This window comes from Zalophus californianus, chromosome X (assembly GCF_009762305.2).
Source record: "Zalophus californianus isolate mZalCal1 chromosome X, mZalCal1.pri.v2, whole genome shotgun sequence".
NCBI lineage: Eukaryota > Metazoa > Chordata > Mammalia > Carnivora > Otariidae > Zalophus > Zalophus californianus.
In genome coordinates, this window is record NC_045612.1 from 128,486,485 (window position 1) to 128,508,791 (window position 22,307).

Below are 22,307 nucleotides of genomic sequence, written 5' to 3' on the forward strand. Positions count from 1 at the left end.
GTAAGCATTGTTCAGGCTTGAGGTATAGGGCTGTGGGCCTCGTGTTCGGTGTTAATTCATCAGCAATGTACATTACGTAAGACGTCTTTAAACAGAAACCCACATAAAACACGAAAAACCCTGTATTTCCACACCAGCAGCCATGATGAGTCAGGATTTGCAAATTCAGGATTTGCAGGGAATTTAAAAAAATTAGCAAACATGGCTACGTGACATGAACACATGCCTCTCTCTTTTTTTTCTCAGAATTTTTTAAAATTAAAGGATAATGTACTATTTGTTTCAGGGGTACAGGTCTGTGATTCATCAGTCTTACACAGTTCACAGCGCTCACCATAGCATGCACCCTCCCCAGTGTCCACCACCCAGCCACCCCCGAACACGTGCCTCTCTTGCATCCCACTGCAAGGGGACAGTCGGGGCCACCGTGCCCCTCTCTCTCCCTATCTCCCAGACTCCGACTGCAGATTCTGGATCTCGCTCAGGCCGGTCCAGAACCCAGCCCTGTGTCCCACACGGCGGTGGCGCGAGCCCAGATGAGTGAAGCCAGCTCTCCTGGGTGGGGTGTGGGGGAGAAGACACGTCCAGGGAGCCTCTTACCCATTTTACTGGCTTCAAAGGGAACAAAGTCCAAAAATGGGATTGCCGTCTCATTGCTGGTCCCGTTCACCAGGAAGAAGTAGTTATCCGTACGCTGGGGCTCACCGAGTTGATCGAAATGGCAGCCCACGTGTGTTCCCGTGGGGTCCACGATGTAGTGGACGCACTCCAGCTCATCCTCATTCCTGTCATTTGCAAAAGGGGCACAGGAAAAGCCCCACTGGGTACCCTTCCGGGCAGACATTATCCACAACGAAATCTCCTCCCCAACCCAGAAAACCCTCTTAAGGAAAAAAAAAAAAAAACTGACACAAATCTGTCCCCGAATAAGCACAAAACCAGAACGGGCTATGCGTCCCAGGTAACCGGCCAGGACGTGGCACAGACAGGGACGGATCCCGCCCTTTACAGGGTGAACCCGTTACGACCCATTCCGCGCACAGTAAAATTGTGGAACTGTGGATTTCCTCCTCTCTTTAGGACGGGAGGGGGGTTTGCCTTTCAGAGCCAGGCGGCAGCAAACGTAAAACGCTTCTCTGCCCAGGGTTCTGTGATTTTGGGGACATTTCGGGGAGGCACCCCCCGGGGCCCCATGGCTCGCTGGGCATTTCCCGCTACGGTCCCCACATCGATCCCAGGTGCTCGGAGGGAAGGCTCCCGGCTTACCAGGAGGCCCACCAGAAGAGCTGATAGTGGACATCAGCTGGGGCGCGGGGGCCGGGTGCCCAGCTGCAGTTCATGAGGCGGACGTTGTAAATGAAACAGGAGAAGTTCACGGCACCGGAACCTTCCCTGCCTGGGAAGACACAGACCGACATCCTCAGCGGCTGCACCACCCCCCACAGACCCTGAGTGGTGACACGCATGGGTACCCGTCGGGCGTGGCGGGAGCCGGGATTCACCAGCCCCAGGGACCTCACCCGGGTTCACAAAAGGCAGGACTTTCTGGGACACGACCCCGTCAGAGGTGACCCTCACGGTCAGCTTGGCCCCCCTATGAAGCACGCGGTTATGGAAGATGCAGAAGTATGTGCTGTCCTCTCTGACCTAGAAAGGGAATCATCAAGAACCTATATAGGTCATGCGTTCGCTTCAGGCTCCCCTGGACCCGACTCCATCCCGGGAGAGGTCCACAGAGGGGCGTCCCCAACAAGGACCTCCCCGTCTTGGATCAAATATCACTCGGACCCCTCTCAAGCCCTGTTGCACACTAGGTTTCATGCCTGGTCTGCAGAGCTCAGCTTTGGCAAAGAATCCCGCTCAATCGATTATCGAGAATCCCCCCCCACCACCTCTGGTGTTCTAGGGGGGTGCAACACATCACCCCAAAAAGGCCACTTGGGCACACCTGACAAACAGCAGGTGCACACACACACACACACACACACACACACACAAAAGCTCTCTGCCCTCCTCTCTGCCTAAAACCTGGGCACACATTTCCTTTTCAGAAGGTGCCCCTACCCCGTTGGCCCGTCTGTCTGACCGGGAAGGGCAGAGTGAATCTCACCAGTGGAGAGACAATTCTAGACACCCACCAGCCCAGAGATGGACCCCAATCTGCAGGACAAACTTCGCCAGAACCTTCCATTTGTTCCCCCAAATGATCGCCTTCCTCGGGTACAGAGCAGAACTCGGCCCCACGACCTGCAAGAAACCTGCCTGTTGCCTATAATCATCAGCCCACAAGTCCTGCTACGTGAGATGCACGGGAGACCGCTACCCCTGCAATAATGCAAGGAGCTCACAATGGCCAGGACTTGAGTAACACCAGCAATGTCCCTAATTCTGTCCCTGCTTCCAATGTGGTGTAAGGATTATTCTGAGCCGGAAGCAACTGACAACCAACAGATACAGAAAGAAACCTTCCTGGAGATTCCTTCATTGGACTAACAGCAGAAACTTCTAGAAACACACATGACACAGTCCCCTCTCTCTCTGAGGGAAGTTTTAGTACCATGAAGAAGGCAGAAATTCGGCACTAAGACGGACCTGTACAAACAAACCTACTAAATAAACCTTCTCTTCCAATAGTGTCCATTCAAATATCTGTCTTCCCCAAATTTGCTGCTCTTAGCAGTCTCAAACTCTTTTCCTGCACCATGTATGTGCTCTTTGTGAAAAACGGTATACAAACTCTCAGGTCTAACTGCCTCTTTGGGGACATTTTCTTCTTTCTATCAAGACGCCCATGTCATGCCACCTAAAATTTTAAACATCCTATAGAACATGCATGCCTCTTCTCAGTTAATCTGTGTTCTGTCAATTTGCAGAGCCCCGCTGACTGAACTTAAGAGTGTAGACAAAAGTGGTGTTGCTCGCCTGCACCACGATAAAGTTTTCCCACTCCTCTGCGTGAGTCTGAGGCTCTGCCCAAGGTAAGAGCTGGTGGCTGACACCCTGGCCAGAGACCCCTTTGTCCTCATTTGGGGGGTCTTGGTTGATGTGATTAATTGTGAATGCATTTTATTAATGCTCATGAAGTAATACAGCTGTTTTGTCTTTGTGGGGGAGGCTTCCTGGGTTGGGGGGTGGATTTTGTGTTTAAGTTTCCCCAACAAGTGTCACCAGGGATGGAAGGGGGTGAGCAGCCATAGGGCACTGGGGGATGGGGAGGGACCGCAGTGGAGACAAGGTGCATGAATATTCCTGAGAATCCAGCCAGGCCTGCACTCAGGAATCTGCCCCCATAGGAAATAATAGAAGGATTTTTTTTTGTCTTTTCCTAGAAATGGAAGTAGAACACATTCCACATCTGAGTCTATAGAAACCCTTTCTTGTGAAAAGGTTTTGCTCCACAAAACAAAACAAACAAACAAAAAACCCCCAAACAAAACCAAAAACAACAACCAAAAAAACCGGTTGCTTGGGAATCCTAAAACAAAAGCAGACATGTATTTTGAAACAAGGATGATCGGCAAAGACCTGGAGGGAGCAGGGTCTGCCCCAAAAGCCCCGAAGCCCATTCTAAGAGTAACAGCTTAAGAATTACAGGGATGACAAAGAGCCCCTTAAAACATCCAGGCAGAAAAATCTGGGATTTACATAAAAATTGTTGATTGACAGCCTTAAAACACCAACCAGGAGGCCACCAGCAGGCAACCCATTCAGAGGTTTTTTGGAGGAAAATGTTTGAAAAGAAGTTTCAATAGAGCAGGGCCTGTTTTTGGCCAAGATGAGGAGAAAAGCAATTTCTTAGATAATCAATGGCTCTCAAAAACGTCCCAGTTGTGCATCATGAGGGTGAATACAAATCTAAATACACACACACACACACACACACACACATATATGAAATGTTTTCTAGTTCCAAAAAGGACAGAGAATGCCTCCCACCTCTTTCTCATTAGCATTCCCTTTACTAAATGGGCAACAGCATGACGTCTCCTGGAGACGTGTGCAAATCTCTGTAAAAGCCGAAGGACCTGAGGCCAGTTCTGGGTCCCAGCGGAGTCTGTCCTGGGGGCAGGGAGCCTCTGCATCTGGAGCATCCGTAAGGGGTCCTGCCTCCTGTCTGGGAACTTTGCTTCCACATACAATTTCCTGCTTGTCTAAAAGAAGGGACTTTTAATATAATAAAAAAGTAATAATAATAAAATAAAAATAAAAGAGGGGACTTTGATGTTTCCTTTGGGTCAGGACAGAGAACAGGTGCATCACGGGTTGTGTCTGGCAGAAAAGGCAGAAGAGGCGAGGTCCCTCCCATCTCTGGCAAACACTAACCCACTTCCTTTTAACAGGATTTGTCTATCAGTCTAGTGGACTGATGCACAATGTAGCCTTTTGCATCTGAGAAGCAGACACAACTGCAAAGTCCATACACAGTGTAGCAAGTGTTTGAGCTGGTCCCCTTTCATGGCCGCCTGGCAGTATTTACTTTTAATCCATTTTCCCCCTACGGCCGCATCTTACCCGACCGAGCGCTGCTACGTGCACAGGGACAAAATGAGGAACTGGAAAAAACGGGCAAAGCAGCCCTGGCAGGAGAGTGACGGCAAGGAGCCCAACACGGTGTCACGTGCTAAATACTGAGCATAAACATGGTGACCCACGGAGGACACGAGATTTAAAAAAGGCTCGAAAGGAAAAACAGACCACGAGGGGGGAAAAAAAAGTCAGCACACCAGCATCCTGTTTGTGAAATCCCAGATTCCATGGGCGCAGGGCAGCCAGTGTAGACTTACTGCCCGTGCGGCTGGTCAGGTAGAGTCCGACCAGGAGGGTCATTATATACATTCAGAATTCCTCAAGTTCAAAATGTAGGAAAATAAAATCAGAGCATCATTGACGTCCATTGCGTCTGTGCCAAATCTCGTGCTGAAAGCCAGAGGCAGGACCCCAGGGCTCCAGGAAGGTCCTCAGGCTGCAAGAAGGATGCCTTCAAGGATTGAATCAACCCATGCCTATCCCGTCTTCCCTGCAAGCATCTTTGTGCAGCCTCACGGAAAACCCAAAATCCCAGTGAGAAATTCTGCAACCCCATTTTCTGAGTCTGCAAACAAACAAACAAACAAACACACAGTCAACTCCTAACTAAAAAGAAGAAGAAGAAGAAGAAGAAGAAGAAGAAGAAGAAGAAGAAGAAGAAGAAGAAGAAGAAGAAGAAGTCTGACTATTTTTAAAAACAGAATTATGTTTTCCCAAAGGAAGTCTTAGTACAGGAGGGCATTAGAAGCACAATGCAGGCCGTTTAAGATAAAAATGGCCCCAGGAGGCCTCCCAGGGCCTTCACTTTCCAACCAGCAGGAAGGAACTCGCCACCACTCACCACTCGGTTAATTTAAAACATTAGCACCTCTCTCTGCAAAACAGCTAGCATTCCCCCCCACCCCATTTCCTGCAGGAGAAAACCCTTAAGACAAATGTGCTCAGAGCAGGCGGAAGGAAATGAGCCAGAGGTTAGTAACTCAGAAAACGCACATAGGCAAAAATGACGGCCTTTAATAACATACAGAGACTTGATTTTATGTCGCTGGCAGAGCTCGGATCTAAGACCATTCAGAGGATATTTTATTGTATTTTTTTTAAAGATTTTATTTATTTATTTGAGAGAGAGAGAGGAGGAGGGGCAGAGGCAGAGGGAGAAGCAGACTCTCCACTGAGCAGGGAGCCCGATGCGGGACTCGATCCCAGGACCCTAAGATCATGATCTGAGCTGAAGGCAGACGCTTAACTGACTGAGCCACCCAGGCACCTTTCAGACAATGTTTTTTAAAAGAACCAGTTTTATTAAAAAAAAAAAAAAAAAGAGTGAGTCACCCGGCTAGCTCAGTTGGTGGACCGTGCCACTCTTGATCACTGGGTTGTGAATTTGAGTCCCACCTTGGGTAGAGATTTACTTAAAAATAAAATCTTTTTTATTTTATTTTATTTATTTATTTGACAGAGAGAGACACAGCGAGAGAGGGAACACAAGCAGGGGGAGTGGGAGAGGGAGAAGCAGGCCTCCTGCTGAGCAGGGAGCCCGATGCGGGGCTCGGCAGGACCCCTGGGATCATGACCTGAACCGAAGGCAGACGCTTAACGACTGAGCCACCCAGGTGCCCCTAAAATTAAAATCTTTTAAAAAATGTAAAACTATAAAAAATATAAACCCCAAAATGTTATGCTCATGCACTGAATTCAACACTATTTTTTTTTTTAATTCTATCAAGATTGTGCACGGTCTGTTTTCATAAGGTCGATGCAGTGGGGGAAACAAAGTGATAATCTCAGCAGAGGTCCAAAAACACATTTTCAAGAATTTGCAAAATCTGTGCTAGAGAAAAACAACACTTGGAACAGCAGGGACCTAAATGAATCTCTTCGACAAGACAAAGAAGATTTTTGCTTTTGGGTTTTTTGTTGTTGTTGTTGTTGTTGTTTTTCATCAACAGGCAGTATTGTAATTCATACGGAAACACTAAATGTAGGAACATTTTCTTGAATTCACAACGAAAAATGAGACGAAACAGAAAGCCAAGACAATTATAAAGGGGAGAGGCACATTAGCATTGTTTCTCAATTACAGGACATTTGGAAAACCAGATACTTCCCCCAAACACATTGAATTTATAAAACAAAAACAAAAACAAAAAAGAAAACCCCACCCTGGACAGGAAGGCCATTAAATCAATGCCTTCCGTGCACCAACAGAACACTTAAAATCGAAAAAAAAAAAAAAATTCAGGCAAGCAAGAGAAAACTATACAATGCATAGAAATGACCCACTTATAAAAGAAGGTTAGCGACCCATTTCTATCTGTTTCATTACGTTAAAATTCAATTTCATTCCTTTTTAAAAGCACAGGTGCATAATGACGCCCACAGCTGGGTCTCCGTGGGCCTCTAGGTGGAAACACTCCTTCTTGCCTCCTTCTCTCGGGGGCCATAAAACACTATTCCGTTCATGCACGGTCTCTCACACCTAAGGGATGACCTTAGCAGAATATAGCACCCCCAAAATAAGCCACCTCGGCACAAGGATTATTTTGAGCTGAAGGCAATTACTGAGAGCAGATAGAAGACAGCCCCAGTGCCGGTCACTTGCCTAAAAGCAGGACATACCCTGGGAAGGTGTCCCCCGCCCCCTCAGTACTTAAATCTCCGGAGACAACGCAAGACCCTCCTCAGCCTGGAGGTGGCGCCAGAGGAACCCATATAAAAAATCCTGCTAAAGGGGCATCAGGTGACGCAGTGGGTTGAGCGTCGGACTCTTCGTTTCAGCTCAGCTCGTGATCTCAGGGTCCTGAGATACAGGACCGCGTTAGGCTCTGCGTTCAGCACGGAATCTGCTTGGGATTCTCTCCCTCTCTCTCTGCCTCTCCTCTGCCCCCAAATAAATAATAAATCTTTTTAAAAAATTCCACCTAAAATCAGCTGTAAATACACAGGAGCCCTCCTCCCCACAGTTTGCATTGGCAGGGGTATGGGAGCACGGCCCACCTGCTCATTCTGTGTTTTGGCTTTTCTTAGGGCAGTTTGGATTCACATTTCACCCTAGAATCGTTTTATGGAGCGATCCCAAGGGGTCTCCCAAGGTACCGTTGTCCTACGGAGGGATGGAATCTCAGGGGCTGAAAGCACCCCAGGGGCAGGGTTCGGGGCAGAGGAGATGGATCCCTTGCAGCCCCCCACCCCCCCACCCCCCCCACCCCCCCCCCCCCCCCCACCCCCCCCACCCCCCCACCCCCGTCTAGAGCACACCCCCACCTGCTGGGGGGAACTCCCCCCCCCAGGAATCCCAGAATTGCTTTGAAGATTATTTTAAGCTGAAGACATCTGGATTCAAGAGATGCAGAAGAAACATTTTTGGGGGGAGTTTCTCTTATCTGACTAAAAGCAGAAAGTTCTGGAAAATGAGGCTGCCATAAATTCCCTCTTTGGGGTCGCTTTTAGTGCCAGAAAGGACACCGAGGGTAAACCTACCATGAATGCCCTCTCTGGGCAGAGTTATATGGTCACGAAAAAGACTGGAAGACTTCTCACACTTGCATGAACAAGCATTATCACAAAATTTCTTATCTCCTGTTTTCTTCTGGAAAACTGCTTCTTCTTCCCATAGTGACCTTTACTCTCTCCTCCCTTTTTCCTACTGGTTAGGTACATAAGTCCTTAACTTTTGCTATTTATGGAGCTACTTTTTTTCCTGCAGGCATGGGAATACATTTTTCTCCCTCTTGTTCATCTATCTTTCGTCATGTTAATTCGCAGGCCTCCAGAGACCGAACCTAAGAGGGTAGGTGACAAAGTTTTTCCTCCCTGACATCCTTAGAATGAAACTAAGGGAGTATGTGAATGAAGGCAGGTGCAGAAAACACAGCTATTATATTCTCACTCATACGTGAGATTTAGTATGTAAGTTTTACTCCCACCCTATAGAAGCAGAGTGAAGGAGGCCATCCTATATATGGAATTTGCCCCAACCCCAAATAGACCACTTTGGCATAAGGATCATTTTGAGCTGCTGGCACCTGAGAATGGACAGATACAGGAGGAGTTCTCGGCCTCCTTATCTACATAAAAGCAGGGCACAGAACCCTTTGTGAAGGGTTCCCCCACCCTGTCCTGTGCCAGGAAGAGGAGAGTGACCCTTATCACTGGAGAGGGGCCACCAGCACTGAGAAGACACTTCACAGACAGACCTTACTAAAATAACCCGTATCGGCCATTAGTTCAACCACTGATTCCCTAGTCACGTCCCCACGATTTATTGGGCCCAGAAGCAGAAATCCCCATTCCTGTATCATGGAATCCCCTCAATTTCTCACCTCTTTAAAAAATGGCAGGAAAGGGGCACCTGGGTGGCTCAGTCTGTTAAGCGGCTGCCTTCGGCTCAGGTCATGATCCCGGGGTCCTGGGATCGAGCCCCGCATCGGGCTCCCTGCTCTGCGGGGAGCCTGCTTCTCCCTCTCCCTCTGCCTGCCTCTCTGCCTACTTGCTCTCTCTCTGTATCTCTCTGCCAAATAAATAAATAAAATCTTTAAAAAATAAATAAATAAAATAAAAAATGGCAGGAAAGCTCCCTAGTCTGACCACTTCTTTGGGTGTTTACTTCTCTTCTGTGAATCTTCATGTATGTAAAAAGTTAAACTAAGAACAAATCTGTATGTCTTTCCTCCTGAAAAATCTGGCATTTGTCATTTTAATTTGCATGTCCCTATCCTCGGATCTAAGAGGATAGAGGAAATGCTTTTTCTTCCCTGACGAGAGCAATAGGAGCAGAAATCAAGAGCAGGGAGGGGACTCAACAGTCATTTCACAGGAATTCAAGATTTACAAGGAGTAAAGCCATAAGGCATGAGCCATGAACACTCACCTGTGGGAATTGCCTGGTGGGAGAGTCGGGCACAGTGGGAGAGTTGAGCGGGGTATATATTGTGCATTCTTGCTGACTCACATTTCTTATGTAATTCCAGGTTAACATTCTTTTCCTTGAATCTAGCTGCATGTTTGTAATAGGAGATATATTCTCTTGTGCTGTAATTAAAAAAAAACCAAAAAAACAAACAAAAAAAACCAGCAACACTTCGTAGGAATTAGACACCCTCACCCCCAAGGTGATCTTATAGTTACAGGTGAGAGGAGACAATCTACAAACATCAGGCGTGGATTGTTACGTTTGTTTGTTTACTGAGGCCAAATTCACACACAAAACTAACCATTTCAAAGTGAACAATTCAGTGACATACAGGAGTCCATGAAAAAAATGCTCAGATCCATTAGTTATCAGGGGAATGCACATCAAAACCATAATGAGGAGTCACTGCATACCCATAAACTTAGCTTTGGTAATAGTAATTTGAAAAATACAGAAAATAACTTGAAAAGTACAAGTTAGCTACTGCAATAATTTGAAAAATAAAGAAAATAATTTGAAAAATATAGAAAAGTATAGTAATAATTTGAAAAATGCAGAAAATTTGAAAAGTACAAAAAAGTTAATTATAGTAATAATATTTTGAAAAATACAGAAATATACAGAAAATAATTTGAAAAATATGGACAAGTTAGTATAGCAAAAATAATTTGAAAAATACAGAAAATAATTTGAAAAATACACAAGTTAAATATAGTAATAATTAGAAAAATACAGAAAATAGTTTGAAAAGTACAAGTTAGCTAAATAATAATGTGAAAAATAAAGAAAATAATTTGAAAAATACAGAAAATAATTTGAGGGGTGCCTGGGTGGCTCAGTAGGTAGTGTTTGCCTTTGGCTCAGGTCATGATCTTGGGGCCCTGGGATCAAGCCCCGAGTTGGGTTCTCTGCTCAGTGGGAAGTCTGCTTCTCCCTGTCACTCTTCCTCTGTGCTCTCTCTCTCTCTCAAATAAATAAATAAAATCTTAAAAAAAAATGAAACTGGTAAATATTTTTAAAAAAGAAAATAATTTGAAAACTACAGAAAAGTTAGCTATAGTAATAATTTGAAAAATACAGAAAATAATTTGAAAAATACAGACAAGTTATCTATAGTAATAATAATTTGAAAAATACAGAAACTGATTCTTACAATACAGAGAAATAAAAATACAAAAAAAATTTAAAATACAGAAAAAAGTTTAAATACAGGAAAAACAATTTGTAATACAGAAAAGAAGTACAGAAAAAATTTAAAATCACAGGGCAGGCTGTGGAGACATTGGGACCCTCTAAACCTTCTGGGACGGAACGCAAAGTGGGCCTTCCTGTGTGAATCGAATTGAGGGGCTTCCCTCTCAGGCCTTCGGGGTGAGCTTTGCCCCTTGGGATGGGGTTGGGAGTAGGGGACCTGATGCATTACCTGGACCAGGCAGGGACCTGCCACAGGTGAGGACAAGTGGAAACTAACCACGAGGACTTTAATTCTCCCTCTCAGGGGGGGAAAAAAAAGGTGGGGAAGGACCAATTAATTTACAACAACAGAGCCAAGAATATAGAATGGGGGATGAATAGTCTCTCCAACAAAGGGTGCTGGGAAAAGCAGACAGCCACTTGCAAAAGATTGAAACCAGACCAATAACCAGATTCACAAAAAACTGACTCAAACTGGATGAAAGACTCAAAGGTACGACCTGAAACCACAAAACTCCTAGGCAAGAAAAAAAATAAAAACAAAAAGCCAGGTAGGTAACTTCTTGACATTGGTCTCGGCAATGATTTTTTTTTTTCGACTTGACACCAAAAGCAAAGGCAACAAAAGTACAAAGAAGAACATGGCCCTTCATGGAGGGGCTATGCAAGTGTCACAAATCCAGAATGTCTGGCCCCAGATCTGGGGCATCTGTGAAATGTGATCGTCAGTGAAGTGAACGTCCGTCCCCAGCCTCAGGGAAGGAGAGGCACCCACCTTCCCCAGGAACCTGGCTCCAAACCAGGGGAGATTTCTCTCCCTGCCTCCTATGCATCCTCTTTGTTGGGTCACCTGCGGTAAGAGTTCTACATTCTCTTGCACCTTTGTGGAGAGGTTTTGCGGGTTAGCAGGAGATTTTTTGTTTTTAAAATGCATTTCTTAAAAGATTTTCTTTCTCCCTTTCTTTTCTTTTTAATATTTTATTTATTTATTTGTCAGAGAGAAAGAGAGAGAGAGCACAAGCAGGGGGAGCAGCAGAGGGAGAAGCAGGCTCCCTGGTGAGCAAGAAGCCCAGGACCCTGAGATCATGACCTGAGCCAAAATTGAAAGAATGGGATGCTTAACTGACTGAGCCACCCAGGAGTCTGAGACTTTTTCTTTTTAATAAGCTTTTCCCAGGACAGGCAGAAGGCCTGACACCCCAGCTGGGTTCGGGGTTTGGGGATAGAGTCTTCACCTTTTGGTCCTTGATTCTGCCAGAGGATAAACATTCACCTATAGTTGGATTTGCAAAAGGACCCCTTCCTCTACCAGAGCAGGGGGTGGGGTGGGGATGTTTCGGGTCTGGGGGAGGGATGTTTGTCTCCTTCCAGCGTTAGGGGCTATGGCAGTCCTGCCCCATCCAGACCCTGGCGTTGGAGCGCCTGCCTACGGTACCTACCCAGCTGTGCTTGTCCATGGCATGCTGAGTTCAGGAGGACCAGAAAGCTCACAAGATCCAGCATGGTCGCCATGCACCAGCCCCAAAGCTGCACCTAAACAGAAGGAGACGCCAGGTAAGAGATCAGATTCCAAAGGGGGCAGGAACCCTCCCTTCTCGGCAGCCCCCACGCCCTCTAGGGGAGTCACCAGTAATGAGCCTCTACAGAGCATGCAGGAGCTCTTGGGGTGCATCCCGTGTCCCTATTTGGCTGGCACTACGCCATCGGAGCATTGTGTGGGGCCACCGTCCTATTGCCACACCCCTGGGTCCCCCGCACAAAATCATAGCACCTCCAAAGCTCTGCTGGAACTCCCTTCAAAGCATCAGTATGTTCAACATTCATCCCTGATGACCACTTTCTGCAAGCTGGGATTGAGCCAACTTTTCCCAGCAGGCATGACTTTCCCCTAGCCCACTGTCACTGGCCGTTACTGGTCCAGTCCACATTCCTGCTGCTGAAACACTTGTGTGGGGACCCATTCCAAACCCCAGAGTTGCTACTGGGATTATTTTAGGCTGCTTCTTTTGTACAGGGTGGCTGAGGGGTGGGACAGGTGAGACCTCCAGTAAAAAGAAGAAGGAATGTGTGGTGAGGATACTGGTCCACAGCAGCCACTTTGGGGTATGAGGCAACTCCATCTGGCCTTGAGCCAAGCCCCTTGGGCTACCATTTTCCTATATCACAAAGGTCCCAGTGGGTAGGGACACTCCTGGCATCATCCTAAGCGACCAACCACGGTTCAGAGGGAGGTCACATGCCTTGGTGTCCATGTGATGAGTAGTGTCTTTAAAAGCCATCTGGAGGTGGGCAAGGAGCTGTGGAGCTGGTTGTGTTGCAAAAGCCAAAAAAAGCAACGAAAGTTTCTGGAATATTCTGCGGGAACCTCTTTCTGTGTCTGGTGATGGCAGGGGCAGTGTTTTGTATATTTGATCAGATTTTTTTCTAATAGCTCTACATCAGTGCAGATCAGCAAGGGCTGGACACAAAGACAGGGGACGGCCTCAATGGCTGAACTGAAGTCACTGGGGGTGAGGCCACAGGTGACCTGGCTGGGGATGGAATATTTTTTTTAATTATTAATATTATTATTATTACTACTGTTATTTAGAGAGAAAGAGAGGTAAGGGGAGAGGCAGAGAGAGAGAGAGAATCTCAAGCAGACTCCCTGTTGAGCATGGAGCCCAATGCAGGGCTCCGTCTCGTGACCCTGAGATCACGACCTGAGCCGCAATCAAGAGTCAGACGCCTAATGGATTGAGCTGCCCACGTGCTCCAAGGATGGAATACCTTTGTAGAAAGAGCCAATACGAACTTGGAGCTCACCAGAGACTTGGGGTACACAACCCCCTCAGGACATGACAGTGTTTCAGCCCCTTTCCAGAGACCATCACCAACCTCCTGGGATGAGAGACATTTATCTTCCTACCTGGAGGAAGCAGGTAAACTCCTTTCTGCTCTGTGTCTCATTAGCGAGCAAGAAGTCTTCCTACATAGGACAGACCAAGGGGGAAGGCTGGGAAAAGGGAAAGTCAGAGAGTAGAGGTTGTACGGGAGGAAAAAATAAAAAATCTTTTCCCTCTAACCTTAACTTGCAGGTTCCCGACACCTGCAAATTAAGCAGATAAAAGATTAACAGGAATAGCCTTAACTACCTATATATGCATGGAGGTTCACAAAGAAAAATGTGGCTCAAGGAGACAGCCAGATGATCAGGGCTTATAAAGCATCTTCGATTCAACACCGGAAGGGGGTTTCTGGGTTCCAAATGGGGAAGAACAGTTATGGGGAAAGGGAAAGCAGGAAATGTGTGGTAAATACAGGCTCTTCTTAATAAGAATCTCTTATATGATAATAAATCTGTGGGTGTGGTCATGTTCCTGGTAGGGAACCATTTTTACCATTAAAAACTTCTTTTACAAATGTAATTTTCCTTTCCCAAGGGGAACTTGATGTCCCCTATTTTCTGGCAGTTAGGGAGGTATATAGAGCTTTTTCCTGCTTCTGCTGGTTCTTAATGGCTTGTTGCCCGAAATCATCCGTATGCCCAAGAGGTACATTGTGGGGTGGGGTGGCGTGGCGTGGTGCCCTTCAAGGCTGACCTTGGCCCCTCCGTGTGGGGTGCAGGGCTCTATAAACCAGAGCAGTGGGTGGGAGGGGGGGTGCTCTGGCTCAGCCTGGCGGAGACCACCCCTGCTGGAAGGCGTTCTCAATGCACCTGTTCTGGGTCAGTCCCAAGGCAGGGGTTGGTCTGCCTCTGCCTGATGGTGGTGGGTCTCAGGCGCATCCTGGCTCACAGCTTCCCGCCTTCCCCTTCGGGGGGTGGCCCTGCCATGCCACCGACACCACCCAGCCACTCTGGGATCATTGCTGAAAAGTTCCCCCCCAAGGAAGGAAACCTGAGGACATATGTGAGCTACAAAGGGAAACCCGAGGTCTGTTTGGAGGTGCACGTCCAGGGCAGGAAGAGCCCACGTGGCCGGGGTCGGGGGAAGTGAGCTCTTTGGGGAAGGGCCAGCGCTGGATTGGGCTCCGTGTGAACACAGACCGCAGAAGGGCCACACAGAACCTCAGGGTCAGCCGCCGGAGAAGCTCAGAGGGGACAAAGCCCGGCCAAGCGATAAGGTTCCAAAGGGGCGTTTGAAGCCCGTGGAGGAGAAAATGCTTTGAGAGGAAAGAGTCCTTTTCAGCATAAGGAGCTGAGGTCCTGGCCTGAGGGGGCCTGTGAGCAGTGAGATGGGTACATCCCTTGTCCAGGAAGGGGGCTTCTCCTGGTGGCTGAGTTGTGCCCCCTAAAATTCACGTGTCAAAACCCTTGCTCTCAGGACCTCAGAATGGGGCTGTATTTGGAGGTGGAGTCTTTAAAGAGGGGATTAAGTAAGGTGAGGCCATTGGGTGGATCCTGATCCCATAGGACGGGGTCCTTATAGGAAGAGGGGATAAGGGCACAGACACGCACAGAGGGGCGGCCACATGAGGACACAGGGAGGACATGGGGGTCTACACACCAAAGAGAGAGGCTTCAGGAGGAACCAGCCTCAGCCCCGTCTGGATCTCAGACTCCCAGCCTCAGCCTCGCCTGGATCTCAGGCTCCCAGCCTCCAGGACCGGGATCAATAAATGTCTATTATTGAAGTCGCCCCCTCCTGGGCTATTTTTTCGGCCGCCCGAGCCGACTCCCTCAGCCTAGTCTCCAGGAAAGCAATGCATGGTGACGCTGGGTGAGTGTTCAAGGCTGTCCCCACCATCAGCCGTGTCTGCATTGGGAGTCCTAGGGCCGAAGGATGGGGGCCACTGTCTGTTGCATGCAGGGACCAGGAGTGCGGGGTCCTGTCTGGACCCTGGCACGGATGCCTGGTGACTCCAGAGGTGGGAGCCGAGGGCAGGTGTAGGCTCTGTAAGTACCCACCCTCAAGACAGGCCACCCTGCGGAGGGAGCCAGGGGAGGGCTGGACGCACACTTGTCATCTTGGGGCATCCAGCAGGGTGGACAGAATTAGAACTCAGGACCCCAGGCCCCTGCTGGAAATTAGCTGCCCCCTCTGCCAACTCCTAACTTGTCCTGAACTTGCTGCATTCATCCGCTTCGATGCTCTCCTAAGAGACCGACAAGAACCGTGGTGTACAGGCTGTGTCGCTGAGGCATGGAAAACAAATGTGTGTGTTTCTGCATTTTGAACGGGGCTCAGCATCCCCTGGAGGGACGTGGCGGTGTCTCGGCACGGGCAGGTGGAGAGGCCCACGCGGGACACATGAGTGGCTGAGCACCAGGCCTGGGACTTTGGCATTTTCATAGAGTCTCCAATTGCCCTTCTCCTGGCATTGACCCAACGACATGCCCATTAACCCTTCTGGGCACCCCGTTTCTTCTGCACGTCTTCAAACAAACAAGACTCCTTTTTCTTTTGGTGTGCATGCCCACGGCCATCCTTGATAAGACAACTCTTCTCCCTGAGCCTTGTGCAGATTGCAGGAGTTTGGAGACATGTCTGCACTGAGTTTTCTGCAGTTTTGGAGGGTGCACGGGGGAGGTGGGACCCTCCGTTCTCTCTGACAGTTGTCATCACGCCCCCTCATTTGTCCCCTGTACCTCCCTGCCTCCTTTCCTCCGTCCTGTGGGATGTTTGTGGCAAACCCTAAGCCCATATCTCAATGAAAAATATCTCGCTGTGTATTTTTAAGCCACCAGGGTGTTTCCAGAAGTAACCCCAGTGTCATTATCTGAAAATATGCAAACACCAATAAAAGGGGTTCAATGTATTTGGTCCTAAATTGGGCATTGGCTTGCTTTCTTTCCCGCGTTTCGGTGATCTATCCCCGATCTCTGGCCACCAGCTATAGATGGCACCCGGCCCCTTCCCGGAGACGCTGCGAGTCTTCTCCGTGGGGAGCAACGCTTTGCCCCCGGCGGCAATCCCCTCCCCCCTTTGCATAAGTCTCACCTTTGCCCTTTGGTTCAGTGGTTCCCGCTTCCAGGAGGACAGATCTGAGCTGTCAATGTTTGCCGCAGGGACAATCTGCGAGCTCGTCCATCGCCGCCCGCGGCTGCACGTCGGCGGCCTCGCCTTGCTCGGGATGGAGCTAGGTGGCCCGTGCTGTCCTCCCCAGGCCACACCCTTCATGGAGACCCCCGCCCCCGGGGAAGCTGCAAGGGGAAGGCAGCTCGTCCACCCCGTGCAGACCTGCAGACCAGAGCCCACGTCCCCGCCTGGACCACGGCTCTCGGACCCGTCGGTTTCGAAGCCCGGCCCTCGGTGACCTTAATCCTTAAAAACCCCCAGGGAAATAGCGTGTGATTACCCGGGAGTAATATGCCTTCTACACACTAGCCAGACCCCGCGACCAGCCATGCCCACGCCGCCGGCCGGACCGGCTGTGTGTTGCGTCAACACAACAGGCCGGCTTCCCCAAGACGTGGGTTCTCGTCTCCCTGCCACGGGGGTGCTCACCCCCACCAGTTTGCCCTCAGCCCCCCACCCCCGCTGCGTGAGGGACGCACCAAGCCCCACCCCCGTTTCCCTCCCATCCCGATCCCCCCCTGCGGTAGGATCACGCCAAAGCCACTGCCCTACTGATGCGAGAAACGTGCAACTTACTGGTCAGCGAGCTTTCCGGAACGTTCTCGGACCGTTGCAGCACGTTTGGAAGGCGCTGTCTTGCCCGGCTGGTTGGCCGCGCTGTAGGCCGCCTTCCCCAGGACGGCACTGAATGGCGGTCCCCGAGGGCACCAGCAGAAAGAGCCTGGCCAAGAGCCTCCTGCGTACGGACACCCACCCACAGTCCCCGCTCAGGTCAGCGTTTGTAGAGACGCCTTATCTGCCATCCGCTGGGTCCTGCTTCTCAATGCGCGGCCGGCCCGCGTTATCGCCCCGCCGGACAGGAAACGTTCCAACCCAGCTCGCCGTCTGTCTCAAGCTCGAAGCCGGCCCCTTGCTTTTATCAGCATCGTGTAGGGTTCCTCTTTTTTTTTTTTTTTTTTTCAGCAGAATGTCTCTGGCCACTTGCCACCTGTTCCCTTTGGGGTGGTCAGGGTTTCTGTGCTCTGTGTCATGTTCTGGAGACTTCTGGTCCCCGTGTCTGCGCTCACGCAGGCTCCCCTCCATTTGCCGGAAGGCGAGGCCTTCCTACGCACTCAGCTGTGCTCCATGTCCTGTGTGATTCTGGTCCTGGCTCGTGTCCCCGAGGCTCCCCCGGGCGGGGATGCAAACCTCCAACGCTTCTCCTCGGAGGGGAGGACTCCTTGCCACTGTGGGAGCCTGTGCCTTCCTTCTTCCCTGACCACCTTAGTCCGTGGAGCCTGGATGGACGGATCCAGTGGGAGAGCTCGGGAAGTGGTTGCTTCCTTGTACTAGCAGGGTCATTACACCCCCGGCGCTCTTAGGAATGGGGACAACCATTCCCTGGGTTTCTCCTCCCTCAGAAATGGTGTCCTTTTCTCATGAGATGTGTGTATCGCATTGTTTGCTCTTCTCAAAGACCACTTCATCCTGCGGTGTAGACAAGAGAGATCCCAGAGACGCCTCGTGAACGGAGTGCGTGGCTAGAAAGACAGCTCTTGGGATGCCTATGCTCTGGAACGCCTTGTCTTCGTTGGGTCTACAAAGTCCAAACCATGTCCCTGGGTAGGGAATGGGTTAGCATTTGATGAGTGACATGATCCCCCATGGCCTTATGCAATAGTTACACTCCTGCTGTTTACTCTAGGAGCAGGTGACTCACTCCCAAACCCAGAAGCAAGTGGGAGGTTTGTAGAAAAGCAGGAGTGTTGGCGGGAAGGGTCTCTCTTTGCTTTGATTTGAAAGGGAAAGCGCCTCCTGCCTGTAGATTCAATATGGCGCCATCTCCAGCCAGATCCCTGGTTGTGGGGAAGAAAGACCCCCACGCGGGCACCCGCAAAGCCGAACGGGCAGTCGGGACCTGCCCAGGTGGGAAGGAAAGGGGGTCTGAACTCCTCAGCCACCCTGTTATTCTATAAAGACCAGAGATATGGATGGCAGATCTAGCTGAGTCCTGTGTCGTCCGTGGCGTTGGTGATGGCGGAATGGAGAAAACGGTGACAAAGTGCTTGCTGTTGCAGGGTTGACGTTCCAGGGCAAAGCATGGCCACGAGGAGGGAACTTGTCAGGGATGGTGGGGACGCCGAATGCACAGGAGCGAGTCAGGAAACAGGGGTCTGCCGGAGCAGGGGTGTGCACTCCCGGCTACACCTGTTAGGGCGCTCTGACGAGGTCTTACCCAGTAGGACACGGTCGAACAGGTGCACTGATGAATCAAGGGAGCCCGTGGAAGATTCGGGGGCATAGGAGGCACTGGTGCAAAAGCCTTGGGGCAGGGATGACCTCGGGGTGTGCGGGTCTGGAAGGTTCTAGAAACAGCAACCCATCAGGAGTGCAGAGTGCGGTGGACGGTGCAGGCTGGCAGGTCCTTCTGAGCTTCGTGGGAGTCTGGGCTGTGGGTCACGTGGTCTAGTCTTATCCACCCCGACCCCCACAAATTCGCCGTGGACATCGCGACCACGGGAACAGGCCGGCAGCAGGAAAAGGAAGCACAGCTGATGCCCACCATCGGCGGATAATTGAGGAATGATGGCAGCTTGCCATCGCTTGGTTGGTCGGCATGGAGGCCAGGAGAACGGACGCCCTTTGGCAAAACCATCTGATGCCTCAGACATGGCCGGAGGGCACAGAATACGGACCCTGAGCACGGTGCGCTCTTGGCGGGGATGACCTCGACGCTCCCCAGCACAGAATGGGCAAACCAGAACACTTTACAATTATTTAATGATTCAAAACTCCCCTAACCATTGTAAGAGTTATTAATTGTTCAGAAATCGGGCCACCCCTCACACCACGCGGGTTTGAAACGCCTGGGTCCACTTACGTGCAGATTTTTTTTTTTCTTTTTTTCCAACGAATACACGACGGGACCGCGAATGTATTTTCTCTTCCTTATGATGCTCTTCACCCCGTTTGCTTTTCCCCAGCTTGTTTTATTGTTAAGAACACAGCCTATGTTACACAGAACACACAACACTGTGTTAATGGACTCTGCACATTATTATCGGTCAGGCTTACGGCCAAGAGCAGGCTCCTCCTAATTAAGTGTTTGGAGGAGTCAAAAGTGATATGTGGGTTTTCCACCCCGCACTGGGTGGATGCCGCAATCCCGTTGTTTACGGGTCACCTGTGTGTCCCAAGTCCTGCGTAGCGTTGATGGGGTGACGTAGGTGTTCACCATCTGCACCGTGGACACGATCTCGCAGGGGTCTGCATAAATCACACGGTGTCACGCTTTACGTTTCAATCACGTGGAGAACATTCTATCTCTGCGATACCTCGTTAAGGTGCTCTTTAAAAAATTAAGCTTCTCGGTGGTCACCAACAATCATGTCACATTGCTTACATGGAACGTGTACCTTTATTTTTTTGTTTTTAAGTGATCTCGACACCTGACATGGGGTTCGAACCCACAACCCCGAGATCAAGCATTTGGGTGCTCTACCTACCGATCCCGGCAGGTGCCCCCAAAGCGGAACCCTTGTTAGAGGTGGAGAAGGAACATTGGTTGGGTGGGAACCACGTTGTTACCGGTTTTAGACACAATGTATGAAGGTGTGGGGTATGTGGCAAGAGGTGTTGGGGTCTTCTTCAAGTTTAACGGCCCCCCAGGTCCGTACGTCAGCCTTCAAAAAGGTTATCATTGTAGGGGAAACGTCCAGCGTTGTTTGCAGAGTCGACACACTTGCTCACGCTCACCTGACCGAAGGCCCGCGATGCCCACCCCAGTGGACGTCCCCGGAGTCATGAACCGCGGGACACGTTGAATTCCGAGGGATGCGAAGGTCTGCAGCTGCGTCTGTACCTGGCACTTCGGTGACGGCTCTGGGGACATGCCCCATGACATGAGAGCAAGGTGACAGCCCTTGTGGGGTTCATGGGGACTGCTTGGGGGCCGTGCAGGGAGACAGAGCTTTGGGGTGGGGGGCCCACACGCTGTGTTAGCACGCTTCGTTCGTGCTAACCCCGGGTCCCGAAGCTCAGGGTGGGGACAGCCCAGGCCATCCGGGCCAACAGGCCTCCCCGCAGGACTCCGCGTCCCGCCCCACAAGGAGCACTCGGACAGCGGGGCGGTTGAGACACGGGGATGGTGAGTCAGAGCCTCCACATCCTGCCCCCACCCCCCGAGCCTGCCCAGCTGCCTCGGACGGACCGGGGTCCCCTGTGTGGCCCCTACATAACAGCAGATGGTACTAACTTTGGGCCGGGCTCCACGTGAGGGAGGGGGTCCCCGAGACCCTCAGATCCGACTGGTCAGCTGGCTCTGCCCGCACGACGTGGGGGCTTCTGCTGGCAGCAAGCGGTGGGTGGGATTCTAGAATCTTCCGCTGCCTGCCGGGGTCTCCACGGAGAGACAGAGACACAAGAGCTGGGAACATGTCCATGCACGTCGGAAGTGACTCGATTTGCACTGAGATCCACCCAAAAATGACACTTTCTGAGCTCACTCGCCTGTCCTACATCCCGTGCGTCCAAACCTAAAACACAGAATCTTCCGAGACAACTTTTTTGCTTCAAACGACCGTGAGACACTTTATTTTCTGCTTTTCACCTAGCTTCTCCCTTCTGGGACTTTTATTGTTAATATTATTATTAGATTTCTTTCTTTTTTTTTTTTAAGCAGTTTCAGTGTCCTAGAAACGCTGAGCAGAAAATGCAGGGTTCCCATGACCTTCCCAACCACCTCTTGCACTTCCCCGATTATGAACTTCTTGTTCTGGGCGGTACATTTGTTACATTTGTCACAGGTGATGTTGATACACTGTTACAAGCTGAGAGGTGCATTCTTGGCTACGATGCACTGGGGACAGACCCCCATTATGTCACACACCCTCGGTGACATCACATAGAAAGGTTTCCCTGTCCTCACCCATTGGCGTTAAAAGCAACGGGTCCCAGGTCTCAAAATTTTATTTCTGAACTCCCAGCCTCTGAATCGGAAGGGACAGGAGAGGCCCCCAGACTCGCTCCCCACGCAGCTTTCCTGGTCCCCCGTCTCCCCATCTCGCCATCTATGAAAACTATGAATACAGTGGCACCCTTCCTCTGGAGGACGTGCATGGGGACAAGGGGTACAGGTGCAGTTGGGGACAGATTGGGGCATTGGGGGCTCACCTGGTGGGGAAGGGAGTCCTCATTACAAGGCTGTAGTGGGTGGGATTTTCTCCCCCACAAAATATGTGCCCATGTTCTAGCTCCTTGTACCTGGGAAGGGGACCTTATTTGGGAATAAGGTCTTTGTGATGTGATCAAGTGAAGGAGCTGAGATGAGCTCTTCCTGGATGAGGGTGGCCCTAAATCCAAGGACAGGTGTCCTTATAAGAGACAGAAGAGGAGACACAGACACAGACGAGAAGCCACATAAAGATGGAGGCAGAGACAGGAGGGACGTGGCCGTAAACCCAGGGACGCCTGGAGCCCCAGAAGCTGGAAGAGGCAGGAAGGGCCCTACCCTGGAGTCTGCCTAGGGAGCACGGTCTTGAGCCACCTGGATCCTGATCAGCAGCCCTGCCTGGATCTCAGCCTTCTGGTCTCCAGAGCTGGAGAGGATGTATGTGGGATGTTTTGAGCCCCCCACCCCCTGGTTTGTGCTGCTTTGTTATGAGCACCCTGGAAACTTGTCCAAACACCCCTGCCCA

At 50.2% G+C, this 22,307-nt stretch overlaps 1 protein-coding gene across 1 annotated transcript in view; it reads right to left on the reverse strand.

The window, feature by feature from the left end:
• Positions 1-17,507, reverse strand: part of LOC113930172 (granulocyte-macrophage colony-stimulating factor receptor subunit alpha-like) — a 29,260-nt gene extending 11,753 nt beyond the window's left edge. Inside the window, exons 1-7 of the mRNA XM_027607294.2 lie at positions 17,209-17,507; positions 16,555-16,757; positions 12,073-12,166; positions 9,398-9,558; positions 1,521-1,647; positions 1,267-1,396; positions 601-785 (exon numbers count right to left, since the gene is read on the reverse strand). Coding sequence (XP_027463095.1) covers positions 601-785; positions 1,267-1,396; positions 1,521-1,647; positions 9,398-9,558; positions 12,073-12,166; positions 16,555-16,734 — 877 coding nt within the window. The 5' untranslated portion in view covers positions 16,735-16,757; positions 17,209-17,507. The remainder of the gene's footprint in view (positions 1-600; positions 786-1,266; positions 1,397-1,520; positions 1,648-9,397; positions 9,559-12,072; positions 12,167-16,554; positions 16,758-17,208) is intronic.
• Between the last annotated feature and the right edge of the window lie 4,800 nt (positions 17,508-22,307).